This window comes from Pholis gunnellus, assembly GCF_910591455.1.
Source record: "Pholis gunnellus genome assembly, chromosome: 3".
Lineage (NCBI taxonomy): Eukaryota > Metazoa > Chordata > Actinopteri > Perciformes > Pholidae > Pholis > Pholis gunnellus.
In genome coordinates, this window is record NC_136529.1 from 27,887,256 (window position 1) to 27,911,768 (window position 24,513).

General features: G+C 42.9%; 1 protein-coding gene across 1 annotated transcript in view; it reads left to right on the forward strand.

Moving 5' to 3' along the window:
• The window catches only part of raly (RALY heterogeneous nuclear ribonucleoprotein), a 104,028-nt gene that overhangs the window by 48,704 nt on the left and 30,811 nt on the right, over nucleotides 1–24,513 (forward strand). Inside the window, exon 3 of the mRNA XM_079156784.1 lies at nucleotides 21,080–21,410. Within this exon, the coding sequence (XP_079012910.1) occupies nucleotides 21,155–21,410 (256 nt within the window). The 5' untranslated portion in view covers nucleotides 21,080–21,154. The remainder of the gene's footprint in view (nucleotides 1–21,079; nucleotides 21,411–24,513) is intronic.

A 24,513-nucleotide genomic window follows, 5' to 3' on the forward strand; every position in this document is an offset into this window, starting at 1 on the left:
GTTGAGAGTCACGTGGAGGCAATGAATACTTTGAAATTAATCCAAATTGTAGAAGGGGAAATCTTGGCATCACAATAATTCCATCCTAATATATGCTGCACAATATCATAATATAACCTGACCAGTCCAGACGAAAAAACAAGCTGAAATTAAACATGAATTAGAATGAGACGTGTGCTGCGCTCTGCCGATGTGAATATGAAGCAGCTGATGAGCGTAGCCTCGCACGTCCAGTTGTGGTTTGATTGGAGTAGACTGCAAATGAATTGGTTAGGAGGGATGAGAGGATCGGCTGCCGACGACAATTCATTTAGACCGACACTGATGTGTGTGTGTGTGTGAGAGGAGAGAGTCTTTGTATAGGTTCCACTTAAAATATGATGAAGGTAGCACTAGAACGTGGGTTTTTAAGAGTGCGTGGGTTTGTTTTTAATTCTGAGTAAATTGAATCCGAGGTATCCCCCTGAGGCAAACATGCTATACGTACATGGGTTTGTGTGTGTAAATGAAGTTCGATTGAACAGGTGCTGCAAACAGACCCTTAGAAGCTGTTCATTAGTATTCAAGTGTTGCTGCATGTTGCTGTAACAGGTCCATACTGTGTCATGCTGTGTGTGTGTGCGGGTGTGTTTTACCCGTTTTGTGAAGACATAAATCAGTCATGGTCTGGGGAGTCGCCTTCCTCGTGGCGACCAAATGCACGTCCCCATATCGTAAATCCTTACATTTTAGGGTGAAGACTTGAGTTAAGGTTTGGTTAAGGCTGGGGTGGGGTTTAAGTTTAGGTTTAGGTTTTGGTTAATGTTAGGGTAAGGGTTAGGATAAGGCTGGTAGCGGTTTTGTTTAGGGTTAGGGTACCAGAAAACACATTTTAGTTGTGTTTTAATGTGTGCGATTGGTGCGGAAGGAAACAAAGAAAAAGCTGCATTAGACCACAAGTCAAACCCACAGCCCCATGTTGGTAAATTGGAACTTAATGGCAGAGATGCAATTTTAAAGCAATTATCATCGCCCACATTAATCATTCATACGTAATTAGAAACATTTTTCAAGAGCATACATGACAAAATTATAAAAGAAATGTAGGAAGATAATTAGGCATAGTGAGACAATCACACACAATATCAAGGGTGACATCCACTGGCTATGTAATGGGCCTCTGTGTGTCGGGATAAATCCCGTTGCTAATTCCAGCATTGATGCGCGTCAACGATGCAAAAATACACTATATCAACATTTTATCGCAATAGGTCACGGATACACAACCCGTTCTCACTCACAACGCGTCAAGTACCGCAGGTTGGTCGGTGCCCCTCGGCGTCTGAACCCTTTGGCGTCTGTCAGAGACGCACCGGGCTTTCAACTTACTCTAAACCTAAAAAAAACTGAATAGCAAGAAGGGCATAGTTGTGTTACATAACATCTGGACTTTACAATCGGCAGTTGTGTAGCTAGCGTAGTTATTTTACGTAACAAACGTACCAATTCTATCCCAAACCACGGAATTCTCCTAAACCTAACCAGGTAGTTTTGCTGCATTTTGTTGGGTCAAACAAATACAGGACTTTCACCCAGGAGACCAGTGTTCATGCCCAGTGTGAAACTAGGGAATAGTTTTGTTACGTAACTTCCGCACTTTACTAATTGCAGTTATGGCACATTGTAGTTGTTTTGACCGTGATAGATATCAGTGTCGGGCCACTTTGACGAGTTGAGAATGTGTTGATATGAAGAGTACGTATTCTTACTTTAGGGTTACGATATTGTTAAATATTTAACTTGTTACACTGAAATCATAGCAATTCATTTTCATTAACTTTCTAGAAGAAAAAGAAGAGTGACTGTCTCCTCTTACAGTTAACGGTGATGTGTAGTTATATCCTCATGTTACTTTATACTTAAAACAATGATTCCTATTCGGGCTAAGCATTCAAATTAAGCACCAGTATCATATTAGGACCGTTTATCAGCTGACGCAGAGTTTAGCTATAGATAAAGTCAGATCAGTACGATCAGACCTTTAGTTTAAACCTGAAGCACGACCCACAACCTGGTTCAGTGATCTGAACCTCGTAACGATCCACAAATAATTGATGAGCCGCTGTTGGTTATTTGTGTCTAACTTCAGGAAGCTTTTCATGATGTTTGCTTTATGTGAGTCAGATGAAAGCCGGCTGAGCTTTTGAGTGAAACATGCCGATTAAGTCGGAGCAACACAACCCGTTGTGAACCGACTCTACTTTGAAATGACTCGAATCAGCCTCCAACACAGAAACAGCTGGTTGATGTGAGATATGTGAGACAGATTTAATAAAAGGACAAAAAACACTCTGACCCTCAGCTTCAGCTGCAGGAAAACAAAACGTGTCTTCAGCCTTAAACGATAGTTTTACTCTCGTTATAACGCTGCTGAATGTCAGTTTCCAGCTAAAACCACATTTTATTCTTTTAATACTTTATGGTGAAAAACATGCAACAACACATTGCTGTGTGCCCATTATCACTATTGATGCAGGGTGTGTAGGAGTGCTTGTTATTTTAGCAGGCAAGCCTGGGGAGGACAGATTTTAACAGCTCAGACCTTAATCTGCTGTGGGTGGATAAATTAAACACGCCCCCAGATCCAAACCTACAATGTGTATGATGTCATTGTATGTGTGTGTGTGTGTGTGCGTGCGCTTGAGCCCCGGCCTCTTTCTCACAGTGCCAAACTATGAATCAATTTCTTCAAATTAAAATGGAAAGAAAACTATTTCACATTTAAAAAACTGAATGGAGAAGTGGGAGGAGCTGCTGGTAGTTTTTTAAAATGTAATTTAATTCCTAATGGTGTTGCTGTGGCCATTTGGTTAAATATATTTCAAATGTGTTTGTTGAAAGCTGAATGGCTTAAAATCTAACTGTATCCCAACACATTCTCTCTCTCTACTCTCTATACTTACGCTTGGTCACTGACCCTAAGCTTAAAACGTTGACGCTCCAGGTTCTTAACTTTGTTTCTGGGACGTGTCGTCAGTTTTCTATCATTACATGCATGGTGTCTTTTAAAAATAAACTATGTGTACACAGGAAACCTTTCTGCTCGTTGCATGCAAGCAGTCGCCTTTCAAAATAAACCTCCAACGTAGGTTTACTGTTGTAGGTTTACGATACCCAACACAACTACGTGGCTAAGTTTAGGACACAAGCGTGGCTTGAGTTAAAACAACTACGATGAGCCTTCTGGAAGTTACGTAACGTTTACTACACCAACAGTGGTCCCCCCCCCCCCCCCCCCACCACCACCACGCTTTGACAATCTAGCCCTTAATTTAAACTATGTCAGCTGCTCTGACTGTCTAATAATGACGCGGATGACAGACCATTAACTGTGTGTCTCTGTTTCAGGTATTTGCCGTGAGTCAGGGCGGTAACTTCGTGTACACCTCTTTGCTTTTCTACCTGTGTCGGTATTTTCTGGACAACCTGCCCTCTCTTCACTCTCAGTATTGAATCAATTGAACTGCGCGACTGAACCGATCCCCTCATCGATCCCACTGTGTTCTGTTGTGTCACGTTTTATACGTTTATGATCGGTCAACTATTCAGGTCATGTGAGACGCCTTGTTGCGTTTACAATAAAGCACACGGGGTGAGGGCGGAGGGAGGGGGAGAGCTGGAGGGATGAGGCCTGGATGGAGAGAAAGGATCGGAGGTGGAGAGAGAGAGAGCGAGATGGAGAGAGGTAAGGCTGCAATGAAGGAGGTATTGATTTTCTATAGAGGCTCTTTAATCAGAAGCTGTACTGACACACCCTAAGGGAGGGTGTGTGTGTGTGTGTGTGTGTGTGTGTGTGTGTGTGTGTGTGTGTGTGTGTGTGTGTGTGTGTGTGTGTGTGTGTGTGTGTGTGTGTGTGTGTGTGTGTGTGTTTGTTTGTGCGCAGGGCTGAACCCATTCAAATTACACTTCATCTTTTTCTCTGCAGACACCGTGTGTGTGTGTGTGTGTGTGTGTGTGTGTGTGTGTGTGTGTGTGTGTGTGGGCAGGCTGTGGATAGATAGATGAGGCTGCCCAGTAGATGGATGAGTGGAACAACCAGTCGTTCATCATCTGTAGAACAAGGAAGGAAGGAAACACTGAGAGAGGGAGCAGGAGGAGGAGAGGAGGAGTTTAAAAGAGGGAGAGGGGAGAAGGTAAGCGAGGGGGGAGAAAGTCAGGGGGAGGAAGGAGGAAGGAGTTGGGGCATAATTATCTTTTCAATATGAAATGCATTGCAAAAAAAATCCAGAGAGACTCTTTTTGACTCAGATTGCTTACGTTGTGTAATCCACTCGAGAGAACATGGAGTCGTTGTACATTTGTGTTAATGTTGCCAGACTCGCGTTCTGAGATCATTCAGTCAACTTTTCATGAAACCATGAAACCGGTTTCTGCCTCTAAAGGAAAGTTGGACTCGAGCCAGCTCATCTCCAGTCAACCGAATGAAGGCGGAAAAAAAATCATTCTTGAAGATCTCTGAAATCGCTGTTTAATTCCTCGTTAATTGCCTGAAGTGCCCTCTTATTAATTACCTACCTGAGCCGACACTGAACTGATTACGGGTCTGCGGTGATTGCGGAGCAGAAAACAATGCCGTATCGATCCGTCCATCGGCTGTCCTGGTTCCAGGAACAACAGTTCATTAATGCGGTCTACGAGAGACTATCTGTCTCTATTACTGCCTGTTGGCCTGCATGGCAATGATTTATAGGCAACCTGTGGAAGCAATGGAGACGGCTAATGTTGCCCTGTGTGGGAATGGAGGAATCAATTGGGATGAAGCCAACAGTGTGTGTCATCAGGACTGTTGGAGTCACTAATAAAAGCCCTGATGTTGTAAGAATCCTGAATCCTGTGCTGAAAATGAGCTCTTTGAGTGAATTCATCCCGTTCGTCTCATTAGATATGTGATTCCTCTTTATCTTTACCAGGTTGGTCCCAATCATCTTCCTCCCCTTTGGAGAAAATTTTATTTGCTTGTCCTCGCAAAAGATTGTGGACGCTAGTAGTGACATCTAGTTGTGCAGTGGCTGCTTGGTTGTGTTTTGTTCCATTTATAGCTAAATGGATACGAAGAGGAATCTCTATTTGGCATTACTTCTCCTTCAGCAGAACCTCGTTGTATAAGATTTGATGGTGGGACACAGCTTACACGACAACTTCCACCATTTCAGACTCACCGGTTCGGCGTTCCCTCGAAGGTCAGCGCGGTCGAGACGGTTTGCAAAAGGTCAATGACGCACATTTTAATGTCAAAGCTGATCAAAGTTGAACTCTATGCGAAAGCTCAGCGCACTTCTTCTATAAATGCTGGTGTCACTGGTGTCGGGCTTCTTTGTTGGAGTCCAAACCAGAGTTGGATTGTCCCCTCTGCCTCTTTTCCAGGCTTCTGTTGTTCCAATGTGCTTACCACTCCGGTAGTCCTTCATCCATCAAAGGTGGCTGTTTATCATGATTGCCAGGGAGCGAGAGTGACATTTGTTTTGACATTTGCAAGATAAATGGAGATTCATCTATAGATGGGAGGAACTATACGCAACATCGTTCTGAGGCTTGAAAGTTCTCTGCTCTTTCTTTCTTAACTTTCTAGTGACATGTCTGTGTGGCTCTTCTTCCAGTTAGACTGGATCCAGCCTCAGAACATCGTCGTTCAAGTGGTCTCAAAGATGGCTTCTTGGTCCACACTTGAAAAATCGTTCCTCGAGCAAACCAAACCGACTTTTATCTACATATGATGAAGGAACAGAAATAGTTTGAATTCATGTGTTAATCCACAGCAGGAAGGAAAAGCTGTTTGATCATGTTGGTTCATCTTACCTAATATGACCGGATGGACTTCAATCTAATGCAAAGATGAAGATCTGTATCAGCATACTCACACATTTACATAGAGGACAGTCTGATTTGGGTTAAGTAACCACCTCAACGGGGTCTCAGCTGTGGTACATGACAGCAGGTCGCTGCGTGGTCACTTCACCGTTCAGAAGGTAGTCTCCGGATCAAACTGGAAACCTTTTGGTCTTTAGTTTCCTCGTCTAACCTCAAAGCCGCCACATCTCAATGTTCAGCTTTCTTTGCAGGTTGTGAAATTGAAGGCAATTTTACCACCAAGTTGTTAAAAATCACTTTGGCAGAGTGTCCGATAAATTACTAAAACAAAAAGTGTAAAGATTGTATTTGTGTCACTATACTCTATCAGTTGATTGTGCTTGTTTTAGAGAAGACACTGTAACATTAATCAAAAGAATGGCCTGAAGTTAAGAAATGATCAAAACAGGATTATTCTATTTTTCTTTTTTTTAAAGCTGCTTTTAAATTAAATATACTTCGTCACTGTGATTTTCAAAGCATTCGGGATTTATTTGGTGATGAAAGACTGTAATGCACTTTTTATTTTAGCTCACTTTGTCTCAAGGAAAACAAACCACCGAACAACAAAGTGGACCCAGAAATGAAAGGTATAATTCGACCAATGTCGGAGTATTTTTCCTTTTATTATTGTGAAATAAGTTTTAAAAGGCAAGGCAAGTTTATTTGTATAGCACATTTCAACAACAAGGTAATTCAAAGTGCTTCACATAAAACCATTAAAAGCATCAAAACATAAAAGCCAAAGAAGGGCTGCGTAGCCTGTCAGTCTGTGGAGAACAGACAGGAAGACACCCGGCGTGGTACACACACACACACACACACACACACACACACACACACACACGGACGAGCAGCAACGCTGCATTTGTGAAAGAGGAGTGAAATGGAGTTGTTGATGGGACGCATCACATACCGGTCCCTCCCTTCCCTCCCTTCCCTCCCAAATATGCAAAGGCAACAATAATTCAGCACTCTTGGTCGATGGACAGTGACAAACAGTAAACAGAGTGCCCTCCTAATGTGAAACTCATCAATGTAATGCATTTCTAGGGCTGTACCAAATAGCTCAAATTAAATTTGAATACTGTGCAGCTTTTCTTTTTTTGGGGGGGGGGGGATGTCTATTCAGAGTAGGAGATAAAAATCAGGCTACACTAATATTAGTATTATACTAAAACAAAATGAATAGAAAAATAAAGTTGTAATCATTTCCAAAATTCACATGTTTTTATCAACAACAACAGAATATTCTGCTTCAATCCAACACACAGCAGAAGTGTGCGATGCACTGAGGACGATGCGCTACAGATGGTTTGAATAGAGCCCTACGAGTTGTCTGGTTAAGTATATAAGAAGTCAAATCTGTCCCTTTGTGTCTCTGAGACTGTTCTCACCTCACATTGCCTTAACAAGCAACTTATTGTGATCACACAGATATTGACTGTCCACTCCCCGTAGCAACAGCATAACATGTAGAAGTGATCACAAATGCTCTAATGGATCCTCGAGGTATTGCAATTATTTTGTATTCATAGTAGTTTTATCACACTCTGGTGAAAAGTCTTTATAGAGACACATGCTAACTTCTCTTACTATAGTAACGGAGGGCTCTCTCTCTCTCTAGCCACGTTCTCTCTGCTCAGTTCACCAAATCTCAGTGATAATACATGAATGCGACTCGTAGGCTGCAGGGACTTGAAGTGGCAACACCCTCAGTTGGCTCTGCACTGATCTGTCAGAGAGAGGAGAGAAGGAGGCGACGGCGAGGAGGGAGCAGATCAAACACAGAGCTACAGAGAGAAACCAACAGACTAAAAGATATGGACGCAGATAAGAGAGGGAGAGACTGAGAGAAGGGGCTACAGATGTAATGCACTAGCCTGAATGCAATGACAGTGTTTGTGTACATACATTTGATGTACAAACGTATTGCAAGAGTTTATTGACAGCTTTTATTTGACAATTTGTTGAGAAATCACAGAGTTAAAGATCAATGCCAATAGTTTTGTGTTAATGTAGAAGAATGAATATAATCATCCATGTACTAGTGAGTCATTCATCTTAAACCAGACAAAAATATTATAGCTGCTGTGCTGTTTCTGCTGACGTATTGGCACCATATACAGTATATACACACACACACACCATCACCATGGTTACGACAGGTCAGAGGGTCTGTTGATTATCATTATCTAAGTCAAACCATTATTGACTGAGGTGTGTGGGTGTGTATGAGGAGGTGTTTCTGTCCAGTCTGAGTTCCTTGAGTCAGAGTCTTGATGTGTGTGCTGTTTTCATTTTCATATTGTCATGTGGATTTATTCGTGCTTTCACGGCTGTGTATGTTCAAGTGTGTGTGTGTGTGTGTGTGTGTGTGTGTGTGTGTGTGTGTGTGTGTGTGTGTGTGTGTGTGTGTGTGTGTGTGTGTGTGTGTGTGTGTGTGTGTGTGTGTGTGTGCCAGCCCAGCCTGCAGTGTAGCTCGAGGGCTTCCAGCTCAATTTTTCAGTTATGCGTCAAACCAAGAACCCGAGTGTGTGAGTCTCTAAGTCTGTGTACGTTTCATGGATCTGTCTTTATCCTTTTGACACCTCCGTTACCTCGAGCAATCATTCTGTGTCCGTCTTGTTTGTTTGTGTCAGAGGGTCTCGGCCAATACAAACGGAACTCGGTGGAAAATGAGGGTTTGAAAAGAATTCCAAGCAGCAACGACGGGGAGCTGTGCGTCACTGAGTGGAAGCTTAATGTTTGGCGTGAATATACGCTTTATTTCACATGCATACTTTAGAGACAAAACAACAACTAAAAAGTCTGTTTTGGCCCGTCGGCTATCTCTAAAAGTTATATTTGCTCCGTGACTCAAAACCGAAATACAATCTGAATCGTCCGTTGTGTGATCCGTTGCACCCCCGCCGTACAGTGTGTGTTTTGTCGATGAGGACCCTGTCAAGTATACAAGTACAAACATGTATGTTTGAGGGAGAAGTGGTGAGAAATTAGTCATTTCCAGTCAAATTCAACATTTCACACAAACACAATGACATCAACTGTAAATAAATGACCATGTGACTAGTTCCCCCCCCCCCCCCCCCCCCCCTCCCTCTCTCTCTCATCGGTCCCTCTGTCTTTATCTCTCTGTTTTTTCTGATTTTTAAAGAAAATTGTTTCTTTCTTGTACTACATTTGTCCAGGTCTGTCTTGTTATCTCTGCCAAACACATTGACTCCCCCCCCCCCCCTCTCTCTCACACACACACACACACACACACTCTCACACAGTGTTGATGAGGGTGAATGCCATGTTCTTGGCGGTTCAGATCAGTCCTCCTCTGTACTTCTGTTCTGAATAGGCAAAACGTTACACGTCTTCCTTTACTGCACAACACTGATGAGGTGAATCCAAGTGAGAGCTGCTCCAGCTCAACATGCTGCCGTGTGGCTGGCCTCGTCCTCCTGCTGGTTGATGATCATTAACTAGAGTTGAATCAACAGCTGTCTCAAACAGCACCAGAAACATATTAAAAGCTCCTGAAAATGCAGGATTCATTGCAGGGAAATTGCTTTGGATTGCAGTAGACTCTCGTCTTTTCTCTCACCCGCTGCACGGTAAATATTGAACAGTGACTACTGGCGCTAATCAAAATCTAGATGTATATTAATAAAAGACTATTCCAATATTAAATTATGTCTCTGTGTGTGCAAGCCTCGGATACTCAGGCAGTGAGTTTCAGAGCTTTGAGGCCTTGACTGCAAAACCCTCGTCCTTTACCTCGAACCAGGATGTGGTAGCACTCAGAGGAATTCTGCCCGAGGATCCGAAAGCCTGCAGCGTGAGTAACATCTTAAGTAACATGTTCACATATTTGCCCAAGCAATCCTACAGTTAGGGCTCCATGCAGACGTTCAGGGCAGACCCTTGCAGGCTGGCGATGAAACTATGAAATGCTTAAATGCACATTAGTTGTAAAGAGCTGTCTAGTTCATGACTGTCTTCAGTGGGACTAAACGTCTGTGAATAGTTTGCCAAATTGAATAAACTGCGCACTAAAACAAGTTATCTGCTCTATTAGCGCTGGCTTTGATTGGTTTGTTGGGTTGTTTTATACGTTTCTTTGGCTGGTCTTTTGTGTCTTTGAGGTGATCCTCGGCTGCATGACAGTGAGCGTTAGTTTGACCGTTGATACAAACAAAGAACAGATCAAATAAGTTTGTATTTCAAACTTTTGTTCAGAAGAAGAGTTGTTTCCAGGAATGAGCTGCAGGTCAACGTATGTGTTCTTGCGTCAGTGGAAGGGAAATGGTTTTGCAATCATTTCATTTTTTAAATCACTGTAGATCACTTCAGTACGCCCCTCTATTGTCACTCTCTAGGTCTTTTTCATTTTATAAAAACATGGAAAACATTTTCTGCTTGTCTGTCGTTGTTTTTAGTGTTTTCACCATCAGGTCAGGCCTGGTCCCCCTGACAGAGAAAGAAAAAAACCTCGTCTATTTTTCATGCAAACTTCTGGGGATGTGGAGTCGAAGCTATCTGATAGTTTGAAAGGTCAGCCGTCAGCGCTGTATGTGAATATATCACAGCCTCGCGCTATAGCATCAGCGTTATTAGCTTTGGGAATACTGACTGTGTGCCCACAATGATTCAGTCTATCACAGTATTACCATCTTGTGTTGTAAGCACATGGAAGTGACTCGAATCCCAAAGCTGCTGCTGTCTCGTCTGCTCTATTTATTATTATGAAGTGTTTCTGCCTGCTGGCTCCTCTGTGGTGGAATGACCTTCCGTTGCTGAGGGTGGAGTCACTTCTTGTCTTCCAGGCTGAAAACTCTACTTTTTATGATATACTTCACATTATCGTTTCCCTGCCAGGCCAGAGCCGCTATCAGCTCGTGCAGCTGTCTTCTCTTCTTCCAGCGCTTCACTGAGGTGCATGATCAGTATTTGGTGATGATAATTAATTGAAAACAAAACATATGCTACTTTTAATTGTTGACCATTTAGGGTGCTTTTATCCCTAAATGGTTTGGTTTGTTTCAAATGGATTTTGGTGAATTTGCCACATTTGGATCAGTTCATTTACACCGGTGTGAAAGCTGTCAATCAAACAATGCTGTCCTCTACACATTTATTCCCATAAACCAAAAATGTATTGTGAAATAAGTTTTTTAGGGAAAATGTTGTCATGGATTCAACTTGTTTTTGTTGTATCACAAATACGTTTCAAATGAAGTCGGAATAGGGAGGAGGCTGGGAGGCTGGGAGAGGTTGGGAGGCTGGGAGGTTGGGGGAGGCTGGGAGGTTGGGAGGTTGGGGGAGGTTGGGAGGCTGGCTGGGGGAGGCTGGGAGGCTGGGGGAGGTTGGGAGAGGTTGGGAGGTTGGGAGAGGCTGGGGGAGGCTGGGGGAGGTTGGGGGAGGCTGGCTGGGGGAGGTTGGGAGGTTGGGGGAGGTTGGGAGGTTGGGGTGGTGGATGAGTCAAAGAATGCAGAGCTTTCAGCCATGAGACTGCTGTTTGTGTCCCATGTGAACCGAGTACTTGTCTTGCCTCAACATAACCAAGTATCTGTGTCGCCTAAAACTAACTAGTTATTTTAAGACCAACCTGTAAGGATTGCAGATACTTGAACCCAAAAGCACAACTCGGAGACAAGAAATACAAGTTAGCTTTTTACTTGTTTTCAGGCAGGGTCAAAACCAGGAGGTCAGTCCGAACAGGCAAACAAATCCGATAAGGGGCAGGCAAAAATCCAAGGTCAAAAACAGGCAGACAGGGTCGGAACAGGCAGAACAAGAACAATAGAAAGATACGCTGGAGAACTTGGCACTAACACACAAGACAATCTGGCAGGGAACAAGTGCAAGTGAGGCGACCTAAATAGAGAGGGGTAATGAGGGAATGGGCTGCAGGTGAGATGGGTGTGGAGGACCAGGTGAGGGGGATCAGAGGTGAATGGTAGGATCTGAAATGACAGGAGAGTTAATAAAACAAGCAGACAGGATGAAAACAAACTAAGATGAAGGGGAATTCGTGACACAACCATGATGTTTTTTACTAAACCTAACCAAGTAGTTTTATAGCGTTTTGTTTTGTTTCTATTTGCAAAGTTAACCACATGTTTCAAACTGCGACTGGGAGGAGATACGTTTCCTTCAAAACATGACTGAGAGTGCAGTTAGTTGTATGGAAACTGAATTATGTAGTTTGATGTGCTGTCAACCAATAATAATCCGATATTCCATGTTGTACCGGAGAAGATAAACAAACACATCAGGCTCATTAATGTGCAAGACATGCTATCCCCGCTCAGGAATCTCATTACATATCCCAAATATATTTCTGACAAAATGTTGTTGATTGCACTCGTCAATATGTAATGTTGTGATATGTATTACTATCATGGTGAACATGTTTCCCTTCAACCTGCTTACTTCACGTCTGTCAGTGGTTTTCAACACCCCCCCCACATTATTAATGAAGTAGGCATTCTCTTGCTGCATGCATCTAAGGATTATATATAAGAGCGATATTAAATATAAGTTATCACTTTTTAGAAACGACAACAAGCCAAAGGTTTTTTGACAAAGTGAGTCAAAGCTGCATTTCTCTGGAGCCCAAAAATGAAGATTATCCTGCAGTGTGATATTGTAGCACAGTACTTGGTAGCTGAATCCAAACTAACCGCTTGAAATATCTCCAAACGCAACGTGCAATTCAATGCAAAACCGGCACAAATCAGAATTGTTGATCTTGTGATGTTGAATCCAGGGAGCCCACTTCAATCTGCAGGCCTTTGAAATATTAAACCCCGGCTTCAGCAGTGTGCGGTGTGTAGTAAGCGCTACATGAAGAAGCAAACAAGTACATAGTTGGATAAATTAAACATGGGCATCCTAAAAAAATTATGACAGAGAGATGCAACCATACAAGCAAGCAGAAAACAGGAAGCTGTGTGTACAGCCAAATATGTCCTCTGGATGAATATGTAACACGACAGTATATGTTCACATATGAGCCTTGGTGAGGTTTTGCCTCTTGGACACAATCTTACAAAGGCAACAAATCGATAATATAATTCACAGACAAGAGCTCATTTTCACTTTGTGTTTTACCTCCAGAACAGACTGTTGCAGCATTTCAGCGTTCTTCATAATCTGTGTGACATCCACCCAGAAAGGTGACTTGCCTGCATGGCACACATTTTCTTTTGGTTCAGCAGATGTTTTCCTGGGAACGTAAGCAACACACGTTCTCTTTCAAGTTTGAAGTTCTTTATAATCAGATGCACAACTATTACAGCGAAGCAGTCGTTGGCAACGACCGTCTCGGATCTCGAGCTCCCTCCAACAATGATGGTTAAATATCAGCCCAGTCTCATTCTCAGCTGGTCAAATACTGCTTTTGTCCATTTTGTACCGTTTTGTCGCGGCCCTCGATGTCTGACGACGATGTGCAAGGCATGGAAGGTTAAAAAAAGGAGACGTCTCTTCTCGTGTCATTGGGGTACAACACACGCGCAGTAAAATGTAGTCTGCACTTGCCGGGAAGGCTCACTAGCCAACGTACGATCAAAGAACAGGAAAATTATAGATTTTCGCCCCTGAAGGGTTTTCATATTGCCTACGTTATGGGGGAGGATTACAATTCAGCAATTATTGAAAACATCTGTAATAAAGACCACAAGAAAATGACTTTTATTTGAAACGCTTTACTGTATACTGGCCACCGTCCATTCAAGTGTACCCAAAAAGTTCTGTCAGGCCAAACGCGCCCAAAGAGCATCAGAGCGGACAACACTGCTTTATTTCTAGAGCTGTCCGCTGTAACCCTCACACATTGCGGCTCCGGTTACACTGCGTGTATGTGTCGTACCTCCGAGCTCAAGACCGGCAATATGAAACTCTCAGAGCAACGGCTCCGGAAGACAGTTGACGTCGTATAAAGAGCGATAACGTTTGGGTAGAGAGGAGTTCGGGATGGAGGGACGGGTCAGACAAACACAAAACCTTCAACAAGGAGATCGCTATTCATGTCCCGTGTGAAACCAAAAGTTTAAGTTACAAATATGTTACGTAAAGTTAGTTTGAATGTTTGACTTCTGATTTGCTATGGAGGAACTTTTGATGTGAATGGCAATTATTCGGCAATTGCTCATGCTGATTGTAACACTTAGTGTGAGTTGATCAGTTTTCTGAATTCCTTGACTGTAACTTTTGAAATTAAATCTGACGGTACAAATTAATTATTGTTTTAATCACGATATGCGATGCTAACTTTGTCAATGCGTTCGAGTGGGGGGGAAGTCTAAATTGTGATGGTTCCAACGGCGCCTGAAGCCGTTGCATAATCTTTATAATCACGGTCCCCTATGGCGTTAGCTCTAAATGCTAATCTTACAGACACAAAACACAGACAGAAGCTGCGATATGAGGCTCTGCAGTGGGGGGGGAATAAAGCTCATTTGAGTGTTAACGTTGGCTCATGAGGCTGCTAGCTCTTCTTGAAGCTGGACTCAAAAGGTAGAAATGTTATTGGAATCAAGCTTATCTGAACACACACACACACACACACACACACACACACACACACACACACACACACGCACGCACACAGGAATAAGTGGGGACCACAACTATGTGTAGTGTGATTTTGGTTGACTTCATTTATCTGTGCTAGACAAGGCACAAGGTCAACTTCAACTGGATGTTGGTGATTTGCTCAAAGGCAACTCAGCAGCAAGGACACGGAGGAGTAATTGGTTTTGCCCAGACTCAGGGCATCAGGTCAGGTCCAAATTTTCGGGCCGACCGGCAGTGTGAACTGTACACAAAGTGGAAAAAAAGGTACATTTTCTGTTAGAAAATGTACCTTTTTCCAGAGCAACACTGGAGCCCGGAGTGTGCCGCCGGAATAATTGCAGAATATTACAGTTTAATTACGATCACTGAAAAAACGGATACAATTTTAACAAGCTATTATAAACCTATTAATTACATTTGCATTTTAATTAAGTCAAAAACAGATCATTTAATTTGCCAGTTAACAATTCCATTTCCTTATTCTTTAAATGATTAATAAAAGGAATCACTTTTAAATTGTATTTGTGTTTTTTTTTGTCATTTTAGTGACTTCATTTCCAAGTAAGATGGAAGTCTTGATGGTAATTATGGATAAAGATATGACTATTACACGAAGCTCATTTCACTTTAAAAAATGAAATGTATGTTGCCACCACAAAGTAGGCAATCTGATTATTTATAGGTCTTACAAGCTTTATCCTGTTTTATGCTAATGTCTGCATGTATCATCAAACCATGAAGCCCAGAAGGAGGAAAAGCTTTTAAAGCTAATTTGCTTATAGAGCATGAGATCATGGGTTTAGCATTTTGGTCCAACGTTAGTGCAGAGGCACAGGAAGTCTTTCATTGTTTCCATCAAAGGCTCTGTGTAAAGCTTGGATATTACTGCGCTCCCCATTCATTCTGCGGCGTACAGTCTCTTTGTGTAGCCTCTCATGCTAATGCACGGGCCTGCACATGAAGCAGGATTGTGAGATTCCTGCAACAAAGACGTTGAATAGTTTAAAACTGTTACGTGTTATTATCGTTTTGTGATCAGTCACAGCTTCAGCTGGAATCGAAGCAGAAACCTGGTTATGATCTCCGTCAGGAGGATCATGCGATCGTGTGTGTGAGTGTGTGTGTGCGGAAGTCAGCGTGAGCTGATGACTCCCTTATGCCGAAACTTGTAAAACACACGTTTGGATTTGCTGGATCGACACTATTCTGTGCAAACGCACACGCACGGGTCCCTCGGGGCCAAGCTTAATGTGATTCATTAGTGTTTGACCAATCAGGTTGAGGATTGGATCCGTCACTGGGAAGGTCAGGTAGGAAGGATAGAGATCATCAAATCACACACACAAGCCTGACTTTAACCTTTTAACACACACACACACACACACACACACACACACACACACACACACACACACACACACACACACACACACACACACACACACATAGCAGTGTTGAATCAGAAATATTTATTCTCTCCAACCCAGACTCGGACTTGGATATTTCTAATGAGGGCGAGAGAGGAAGAGGAGCAGCCAAGCACAGCAATGCAGTAACGCTGTGTCGACACAGCGAAAGTCTGCAAGTCATTTCCAATAGAAGCCAAGTGACATGAAACTACAAGATGACGGCCGACACTTGACTTGCTATCAATTTCTTAACTTGTATTAAGCGTTTCAATGACGCGTTTTGTTTCGCCCTGTTCCGGTTCATCCAAAAAAAATTCTCAACGATATTTAAAGACCTTACTACGTCATAGAGCGCTTGAGCAACACTTTAATGGCGACTTGCCGACAATGTATACGGGCCAGCCTGGCGCTGGTAATGTGAACATAGTTTAGGAAAGACAGATACAGTTTATGGCCAAAGGTATGAGGACAGAAACTTGTCCAGATGCCAGGTTTTTTCATGGTTTTGGGCACCGTAGTTCAAATAAAGGGACATTTGATACAACAACATGCTGTCTGGCCCTTTCCCCCTTTCAACATGACAATGGTCCTGTGCACAAAGCCAGGACCAGAAAAGAAATGTCATTCACAGTTTGATGTTGCTGAACGTCACTGGCCTTCACAGAGCCCCGAACCCCCATCCAACACCTCTGGGTTGAACTAGAACCCTGACTGTGAGCCAGACCTGATCATCCATCATCAGTGTTGGACCACCCTGATGCTCTCGTTGGCTGAATGGGAGCAAATCCCTTCAGCAAGGTTCCAACAGCTGGTGGGAAACCTGAAACCTGAGGAGTGGAGGCTTTTTATAACAGCGGATTAATGCCCAATGTTTTGGGAGGACTCGTATGTGGTCCCATATTTGTTTTATTTTATTTTATTTAACCAGGATGATCTCTTTTGAGGAGCGTTCAGGCTAAAATGTCCGTCCGCATACTGTTGGAGAATAGCGAGAGAGAGGGAGAGCTGAGTTGATTGTTTGGCTTATTTTGTGAATTTGGTCATTTTTTTCTGATGGCATTTTTTGCTTTTATTTTAGTGTAGACTTTAATTGTGGTGTTGCACGCACACACACACACACACACACACACACACACACACAAAATATTTATTTTCTAACTACAGGGACCACTTCAGTGTCTTGATATTTTTTTTTTTTCGGATGCTTTTCAAACTGCATATTTGATTTTGTTTTGTTTCAGAGTATACTCTTTGGTTGTAGCTCTGTTGTTGCTCCTTCAGCAGCGGGGAGATGAACTGTGATGTTTATGTCACTGCTTTTTGTTTCAGTTCAATGTCATCGTTGCTCAGTGAGACGGGAAAGAGATTCTGTTAGGAACTGTGATTCTCTAGTGACATAATGAAACCGTGTTGCTCTTAAAGCTGCTCTTTTCTTTCTGCTTAAAAGCACATATTCCAGTGTTGTGATCAGTTTCAATTAACTGAAAGCTCCCTGTGGAGTTTCTGACATCTTGTGGCGCCATGGAGCTGTTCTTATTTTTATCGTGAGTTGTTTAGTTTGTCCTGTGCACAAGGACGCACGTGTACGTTGTACACATGTGCACGTTTTACCCGATTCCACTGATCAATAGAGGGCAGTATCTCACCAAGTTGTGCTGCAATAAGACAAATACATGTGGACGTAAACACTGCTGGATTTAAAATGCATTCAACACATGTGTGAGTGTCTCCTCAAGGATACTACACAACACTGGATGTGAACGTAGCTTTGTTATATTTTTAGCTCTCCACAGCCCGTCCAAGTCCTGTCTGCAGTCTGTCAAAAGATGTTTCATGTCCCAAGTCCCTGAGGCCTAAGTCAATTCTCTTTCACTAAGTCAAGTCTTTTGGGTTGTTTTACGGTGATGTGACCCTTTTTTTCCCTTCAATGCCGTGAAGTATTGAGTTTTACAACAAAGTTATTCCTGCACATAGTCTTACTTTCACCCTTATTCATTTTTTATTACGTCAGATGTGTTCAAATCAAAGCAGCCTCAAGTGAAATCTCTCAAGTGAGGGAAGTCTCAGAGCACGCTGGTCCAAGTCATGATTCCAGTCCTCATTTTGGTGAATTAAGTCTGAATCGAGTCAGACTCAGGGCGACGCTGCATGTCTTCACCCTGCAGAGGACCATAGAGGGAGTCAGTAGTGACAACGACTGGGCAACCAGCCGTTCACTGTTAAAGATACAGTGTGTCGGACTTGATGGCAGCTACCGGTGTGGTTTCACATTACCACTCCGCTCCCTCCTCCCTCCCCGGCCACGCCGTTAGCCTTGCTCAGAGACCATCCATACCATGATAACACTACTCTAGAGTCAATGGGAGTCAGACAGCGGCTGGCCGTACCGCAGTTTTGCTGTCACACACAATGCTACACACTGTACCTTTTTAAGAGGAAAAAAAGGTGAATAATACAGTACTAACTAAGAATATCTTTGAAGTGTGCGCCTGGGTTACTCCAACCAACAGCTACATCTCAAATACTGAGTGCTGTTTTCTGTCCCTCGAAGTCGCTCTGCTTAGGAACATCTCCTCTCTGCTGAGTCATCTGCCAGACTTCCCTCCCACCACTGTAGGCCTACTGTACACTCGGTAGTTCGGATGACTCATGCACGCATTTGGCATTCAGATGCAAACCCAGCTTACACAGAAGTGTATGTCAAATGGAAATGAAGCAGTGATGAGATATGATTTGAGTGACCTATAATAATAGTAAGAAGCTTTACAGCAGTCGGTAAATAGTAAGGTCTTCATCTGGACGTCGGTTCCTTCACCTCAGTCTTCCTGCTTTGCTCCAGGGCACCGTGGCCTGTCCTGCAACACTGCTCTATCCGCTGGGTGTGTGCATCCTGTAGCATGTAGCAGCCAGGGCTAGCATTGTTAGCATTACTGTTAGCTTAGCCTGTATCTGAGACCAGATTTATTCACATTTAACAGCGCAGGAGAACAAAAGCTTCTCATCTCTGAGGGATTAAAACAACCTTCTATCAGTATTCACACTCTGTCTGACTGTCATGTGGGCCAGTGGTTCCCAACCGAGGGGTCGCTTCCCTTGGGTCCCAAGAGAAAGAGGTCACGAGAGGGTTTACCCTTAAATAGACGGGTGTTTTTCCTCAAATCTTTAGGGTATATTAAAATTATTTTCCTTACAAACACAAGGTTTAACATGTTCTCTGGGTCACTAAAGACACAAGGTGTTTATTTAAGGGTTAAGAGATAATATAGAAATATATCACTTTTAAAATTGTGTTTCCTGAATGAAGTTTTTGCTCTTTCTCTCTAAAAATACAGGACATTTTCACCTCATTTTGATAGCAGGTGATTGAATGTAAATTATGAGCGCTTATCCAACCTGTTCTCATGGGAAGGTGTGGGCACAACATTTTAAGGACATTCCATGTGTCACGATAACGCATTTTAGTGTGTCCTTATTCCTCGTTCCCATAAAAATGGCCGCAGTTAGTTTTAGGCAACAAAACACTTGGTTGGGCTTAAAATACGTACGTAAAACATAAACAACGTAATGTAAGGAAATACGAAAAATCACATCAAAATAACTCAACACATTACAGTCATTTAGCTTTTATCCAAAGCGACTTACAATTCAGATGTTATCATACCGTAGGCACAGCTATGGGAGCACTTTTCGGGGTTAAGTGTCTTGCTCAAGGACACATCGACATGCAACAAGTGGTGCCGGAGCCGGGGTTTGAAACACCAACCCTCTGATTGAAAGACGGCCCTGCTCTCCACCCTCTGGGCGGTGAACACCAGTCTCCTGGTTCAAAGTCCTGTGTTCTTGTCTTTTTTGTCTATCTATGAGGCTGATGACTCCAATTCCGATGGGCTGATAACATTTGAAGCGGGGCCTCTTCAAAAAATCTCAAATCAGTCAATCTTTGATGGAAAAGTCACTGTAGGATCACAAGTAGATGTTGCATCACTCGAAGGGGTCACAAGACAAAAAGTTAGGAACCAATGATGTGGGCTCATATCAATCAACATGGATTCACAGAGTGGATTTTAATGAGTCTCAAATATTTGACGAGAGGGTACACGAGCCATTTACTAAGAAATATAACAACTGAACCCTTTTAGAGGCTCAAATATTCTTTAACTACAACATGTTTTTTTCAATCTCCACCCTCGTTTTTATTTTTCTATTTTGTCATCTTTCAAAGCCTTCCACATCTTTTAAAGCCCACGCCTGTCCCCTGATCCCCACTCCTCTCTCATCACTCTTGCTCCTGTCCAATCCTTCACCTTCATTAGGCAGGTGGATGGTGGATGGAGGGAATTGGCACACAGCCAGGATGGAGATGAAAACCACATTTGGTTTTCAAATCCTGCGCTGTGATCGATTGAGCTCGTCTCATGCGATGAAGCAGCAGAGTTTTTTGATCAGAGCAAACTTGTCGGTTGTTGTTTTTCCTTCCTCTCTTGCTTTAATGGAAAGAGATATTTGGATTGGACTGGTGCTTCCCTTTCAATTGAAGTGCTTGTTTATACCGAGTTTAGTGATCAGAGTTGCACCGGTTGTGTGTAATGAAGACATTGTGAATAGTCCCTATTTAAGGGGAATTCTGTTTCAATGAGGTTGGAGCAAAGGTTATACCTCACTTATTATTCATCGTCTGCTCTTCATTCATGAATGTTTAAAACATGTTCCAGGGTTGTACCAGTGATTATATTTGCATGTGTACAAAACAAATATGCTGCTTGATTGAGTAGTACTTGAGTACTACTCGGACTTGTGTTGTGGTGCCTTCATGTGCCCATATTGAAAGCTAAAGATTTGCAGGATTCTGTTGCAGTAGATTGGGAAGACAGTTTAACATAACAGAACCTCTTGGGTGAACTTTACATGGTCAGAAAATTGTAAAAGAAAGTCTCCAAGGCTGCCTCACAAGAAGGCCACACACCCACACTGCAACTTCTTATTTCTTATCATATTCTTGCAAAAGCATGGCTTGTACGTATGCACCAAGGTCTCTCCGTCTGTGTGAAAAATCAATGAACAATGAGTTTGCTCTGTAAAGAAAGACAGTAATTTACTGACTCGTGCTTTCCCAGCTGGTTTGGTGATTTTTCTTCAGTTATGAGTCTCAAATGTCTCAGTGTTTGCAGCTGTGCTAACCCCACATATCTGTTCTCTTTTATTCTCTTCAGATCCCCACCTCTCTGAATCTCTCCCTCCCGATCCATCCATTTGTCAGTCGCCTCTTTCGCCCCCGTCTCTCCAGCATGTCGCTGAAGGTCCAGACCAGTAATGTGACCAACAAGACAGATCCGAAGTCGATCAACTCCCGGGTGTTCATCGGCAATCTGAACACAGCAGTGGTGAAGAAGTCGGACGTGGAGAGCATCTTCTCCAAGTATGGCCGGGTCTTGGGATGCTCCGTGCACAAAGGCTACGCCTTCATCCAGTACGCCAGCGAGAGGCACGCCAGGGGGGCCGTGATCGGGGAGAACGGCAGGGTGCTGGCCGGACAGACGCTGGGTGAGTCCAAGTGTGAATTATCAGACTGTTCTCATCCACTGTGAAAGCTATGAAAAGCCAGGAAGCACAGGCCTATCGCCGAGGAAGTCAAAGTATAAAGAGCAACAAAGTTGACACAAGGAGCAGGTTGGGTTTGATGGACGAGTCAAACAAACACAGGACTTTCACCCAGGAGACCGTTGACATTGACTTATTTTACCTTACTTTTGTTATGTAACTTACGTAAATCCACCTGCATAAGGTAAAACATGCACTTTTACATAACAAACATACTTATATTAACCCAAACCACAATCTTTTATTTAAGTTAACCGAGAGGTTGTGTTGTTCTGCGCTGCAGTGGCACAGACACAACAATCACAGACACAACAATCGCTCGCTTTGCAATACATTGGTAGGAGAATGCACAATACAAGAAATAACTTTTGTTCAATGTCATACGAACTGTTGTACGAGGATACATTGTAATTACAGCTCTACTTACAAAGCATGAAAAGAAAAGTGTGATTGCCAAAGTGGGCGGGCTTTTTTCAAGTTTGACTGAAGATGAGGTTATTCTAAGTTTTATTCTCAACATGGAAATTGGAGTGCACATTATGCTTGACAATCAAGTGGTTTAAGTGGTGGTTTGCTCCATCTTTCAAAACTGTGTATGTCCTGTTTCGGGAACAAGTATATTTCCTGGTTTTAATAATGTCAAAACTCTAACTCAGAAAATGTCTTCTTATGAAGATGCCAATTTCTACATGAGTGTGTAACTGGTGGTGAAATGGTGAAATAGCCTTTGCACTCTAGTTTCAATTCATTGATTCATCACTTAACTAATTAATTTGTTCATTACTAAATCAAATAAGTCTATAGAATGTCAGAAAATAGTGGAAAATATCCATCACAACTTCCCAGAGCCCAATCGACCTGTTTGAATCGCGTGTTTTATTTGACTGTAGTCCGAACCCAAAGACATGTTGGTCATTTTGGTTTTATAAAAGACTTAAACAATTAATCAAACATGCCGTTGAATTATTTCATGGTGAATTGCTCATCAATTGACTTCTAATTTCAGCGTTACCCTTGGTTACTGTGTTTGAGTTACGCTATTCACAGTTGCTTGTTTAAACACTGCAGGCGACAGAAATCCCAGAGATGCAGCTCTACCTTTTTCTCCACACTTGAAGTTGTCAGGACTGTCCCCTCGGGGGTTTAGCAGGTTGAGATGTCGTATTTTGAAAGCATGAGAGCAAAAGCCTCAGAATGTCTCTGGTGTTTCATCAGAAAATATTTTCAACTTCTTTCACGCTAAATAAGTTGATGAGACCGAGGGCAGCACATGAAAGGAGACAGTGAATGTATGTTTTTATTTTTGGTTCATGCATGATCTGTTTAACCTGCACGGCAGCTGGATTCTTTGAAAAAAAGGATGCACTCAGTAGAGTGCAGATCTCCTCCAGGTGTTACTGCAATGACAACTGCTTTATTGTGTGATTAAAGGAATACAACCCAAAATTGGATAAGCCCCCCCCCCCCTCCCAGATACTAATAGGCTGTAAGGAGTCATAAAATACACATCTGTCAAACTCAAAAACAAGAATTCAAGGATCATGTTTTGTCATTATGCAACACAGGGATGCACAACAACGTTCAGTTGTTGCTCATTTGTAACACAACAAACTAAAACATTCCTGTAGTGCATTTTTTGGAATTTGCATCCGACATCTTTACACCAAAAACTCAACACGAGGAAAACCACTGTCCCATCAACCTCGACTGTGCCTGAGCACCAAGCACCACGATGCAAACACAGAGTCCACCTCCTCTCGACCCACCGGGGTCCCGCGGTCCGCCCGTCAAGTTCAGCTTGATCCGGGATGAAAGACGGAGTCAGTATGCAAGATTAGCCGTGGACAGACACGGAGGTGCACACACACGCGTAGCCTAAACCACGGCATGCCTCTCCTGGTGGAGATTTCAATCTTGTCAGGCTTCAAGTAAATTTGTGTCTGAGCCACAGCGGTACGGACCAATCAGCCTCCTGTGAGTCTTCAGAGCGTACAGTCTTGCAATAAGCAGAATGAAGTTCAGTGAACTTGCTGCGACCGCAGAAACTTTGACGACCCCTTGAGCGCCATTACATCCGTTTCCCTCTCGAGTGTTTACTTATGCGATCTCTCCCCCCACCTTTCCTCTGTGTTACTGTGCAATAAGATATCAGAGGGGAAATCAGAGCTGAGCGCCGTGTGCCTTTACGCTGTTGGAGTGTTTTCCTGCCGTCTGTCTGTTTCCCCCGGCGGAGCGGGAAGAGACGAGCTGTCGGCGAGCAGGTGTGAAGACCTCAACTGGTTTATGTTCAATCACAGCGGAGCTGTGAGCACGTTGCTCTCATAATCTCTCTCAGTGCAGCGTGTGCGCTCTAACACACGTGTATGTGAGGGTCTCAGTGTATTGAATGAATGAGAATGTGCCAAACATTTTTTTTTCAAAAATAGAAAATGAAAAATCAACCGGGATGTCAAACATTCTAAATGTTATTCTTTAACTTTCTTATTGTCATCTTTAGTGGTTAAATGATAAGGGAATACATGATTGCATTTCTATTTGAATATGTGTTTTAATTAAACTCTTTCTGAGGGGCCTTAGTAGTTTACATGCTGCTGCTTAGAGCTAGTGTTAGGAAGTTAAACAGGTCATCATTATTTAATGTGAAAACACCTTCAAATAACTGTATTCGTTCAAGTTTCTACATTTTACAAGATTACATTTGAACACATCGTGATAACGTTGTAATTTACCTTCATCCCGTACTCATTTTTACTGCGTGGAGCTTGAAAGCACCATCATGTAACTGAGTGCAATGTTTCTTAGCCGTTAGCTCTGTTATCAGCAGGACTGTGCTGGAGAGAGACCCGGGGCTGTCGGCAGAAGAGCCAGTTACTGTTATTACTCTGAGCAGCGTGCATGGGAATGACTTACAATATCATAGGCCTAGTTGTTCCAAATGTTGCTGTCAGACTGTGCTGCCAACTGGCTGCTAACAGTGCTGCCAACTGGCTGCTAACAGCTGACACCCAACATTAACTAGCTTTTCTCTTGCTGATTTAGGCAAGGA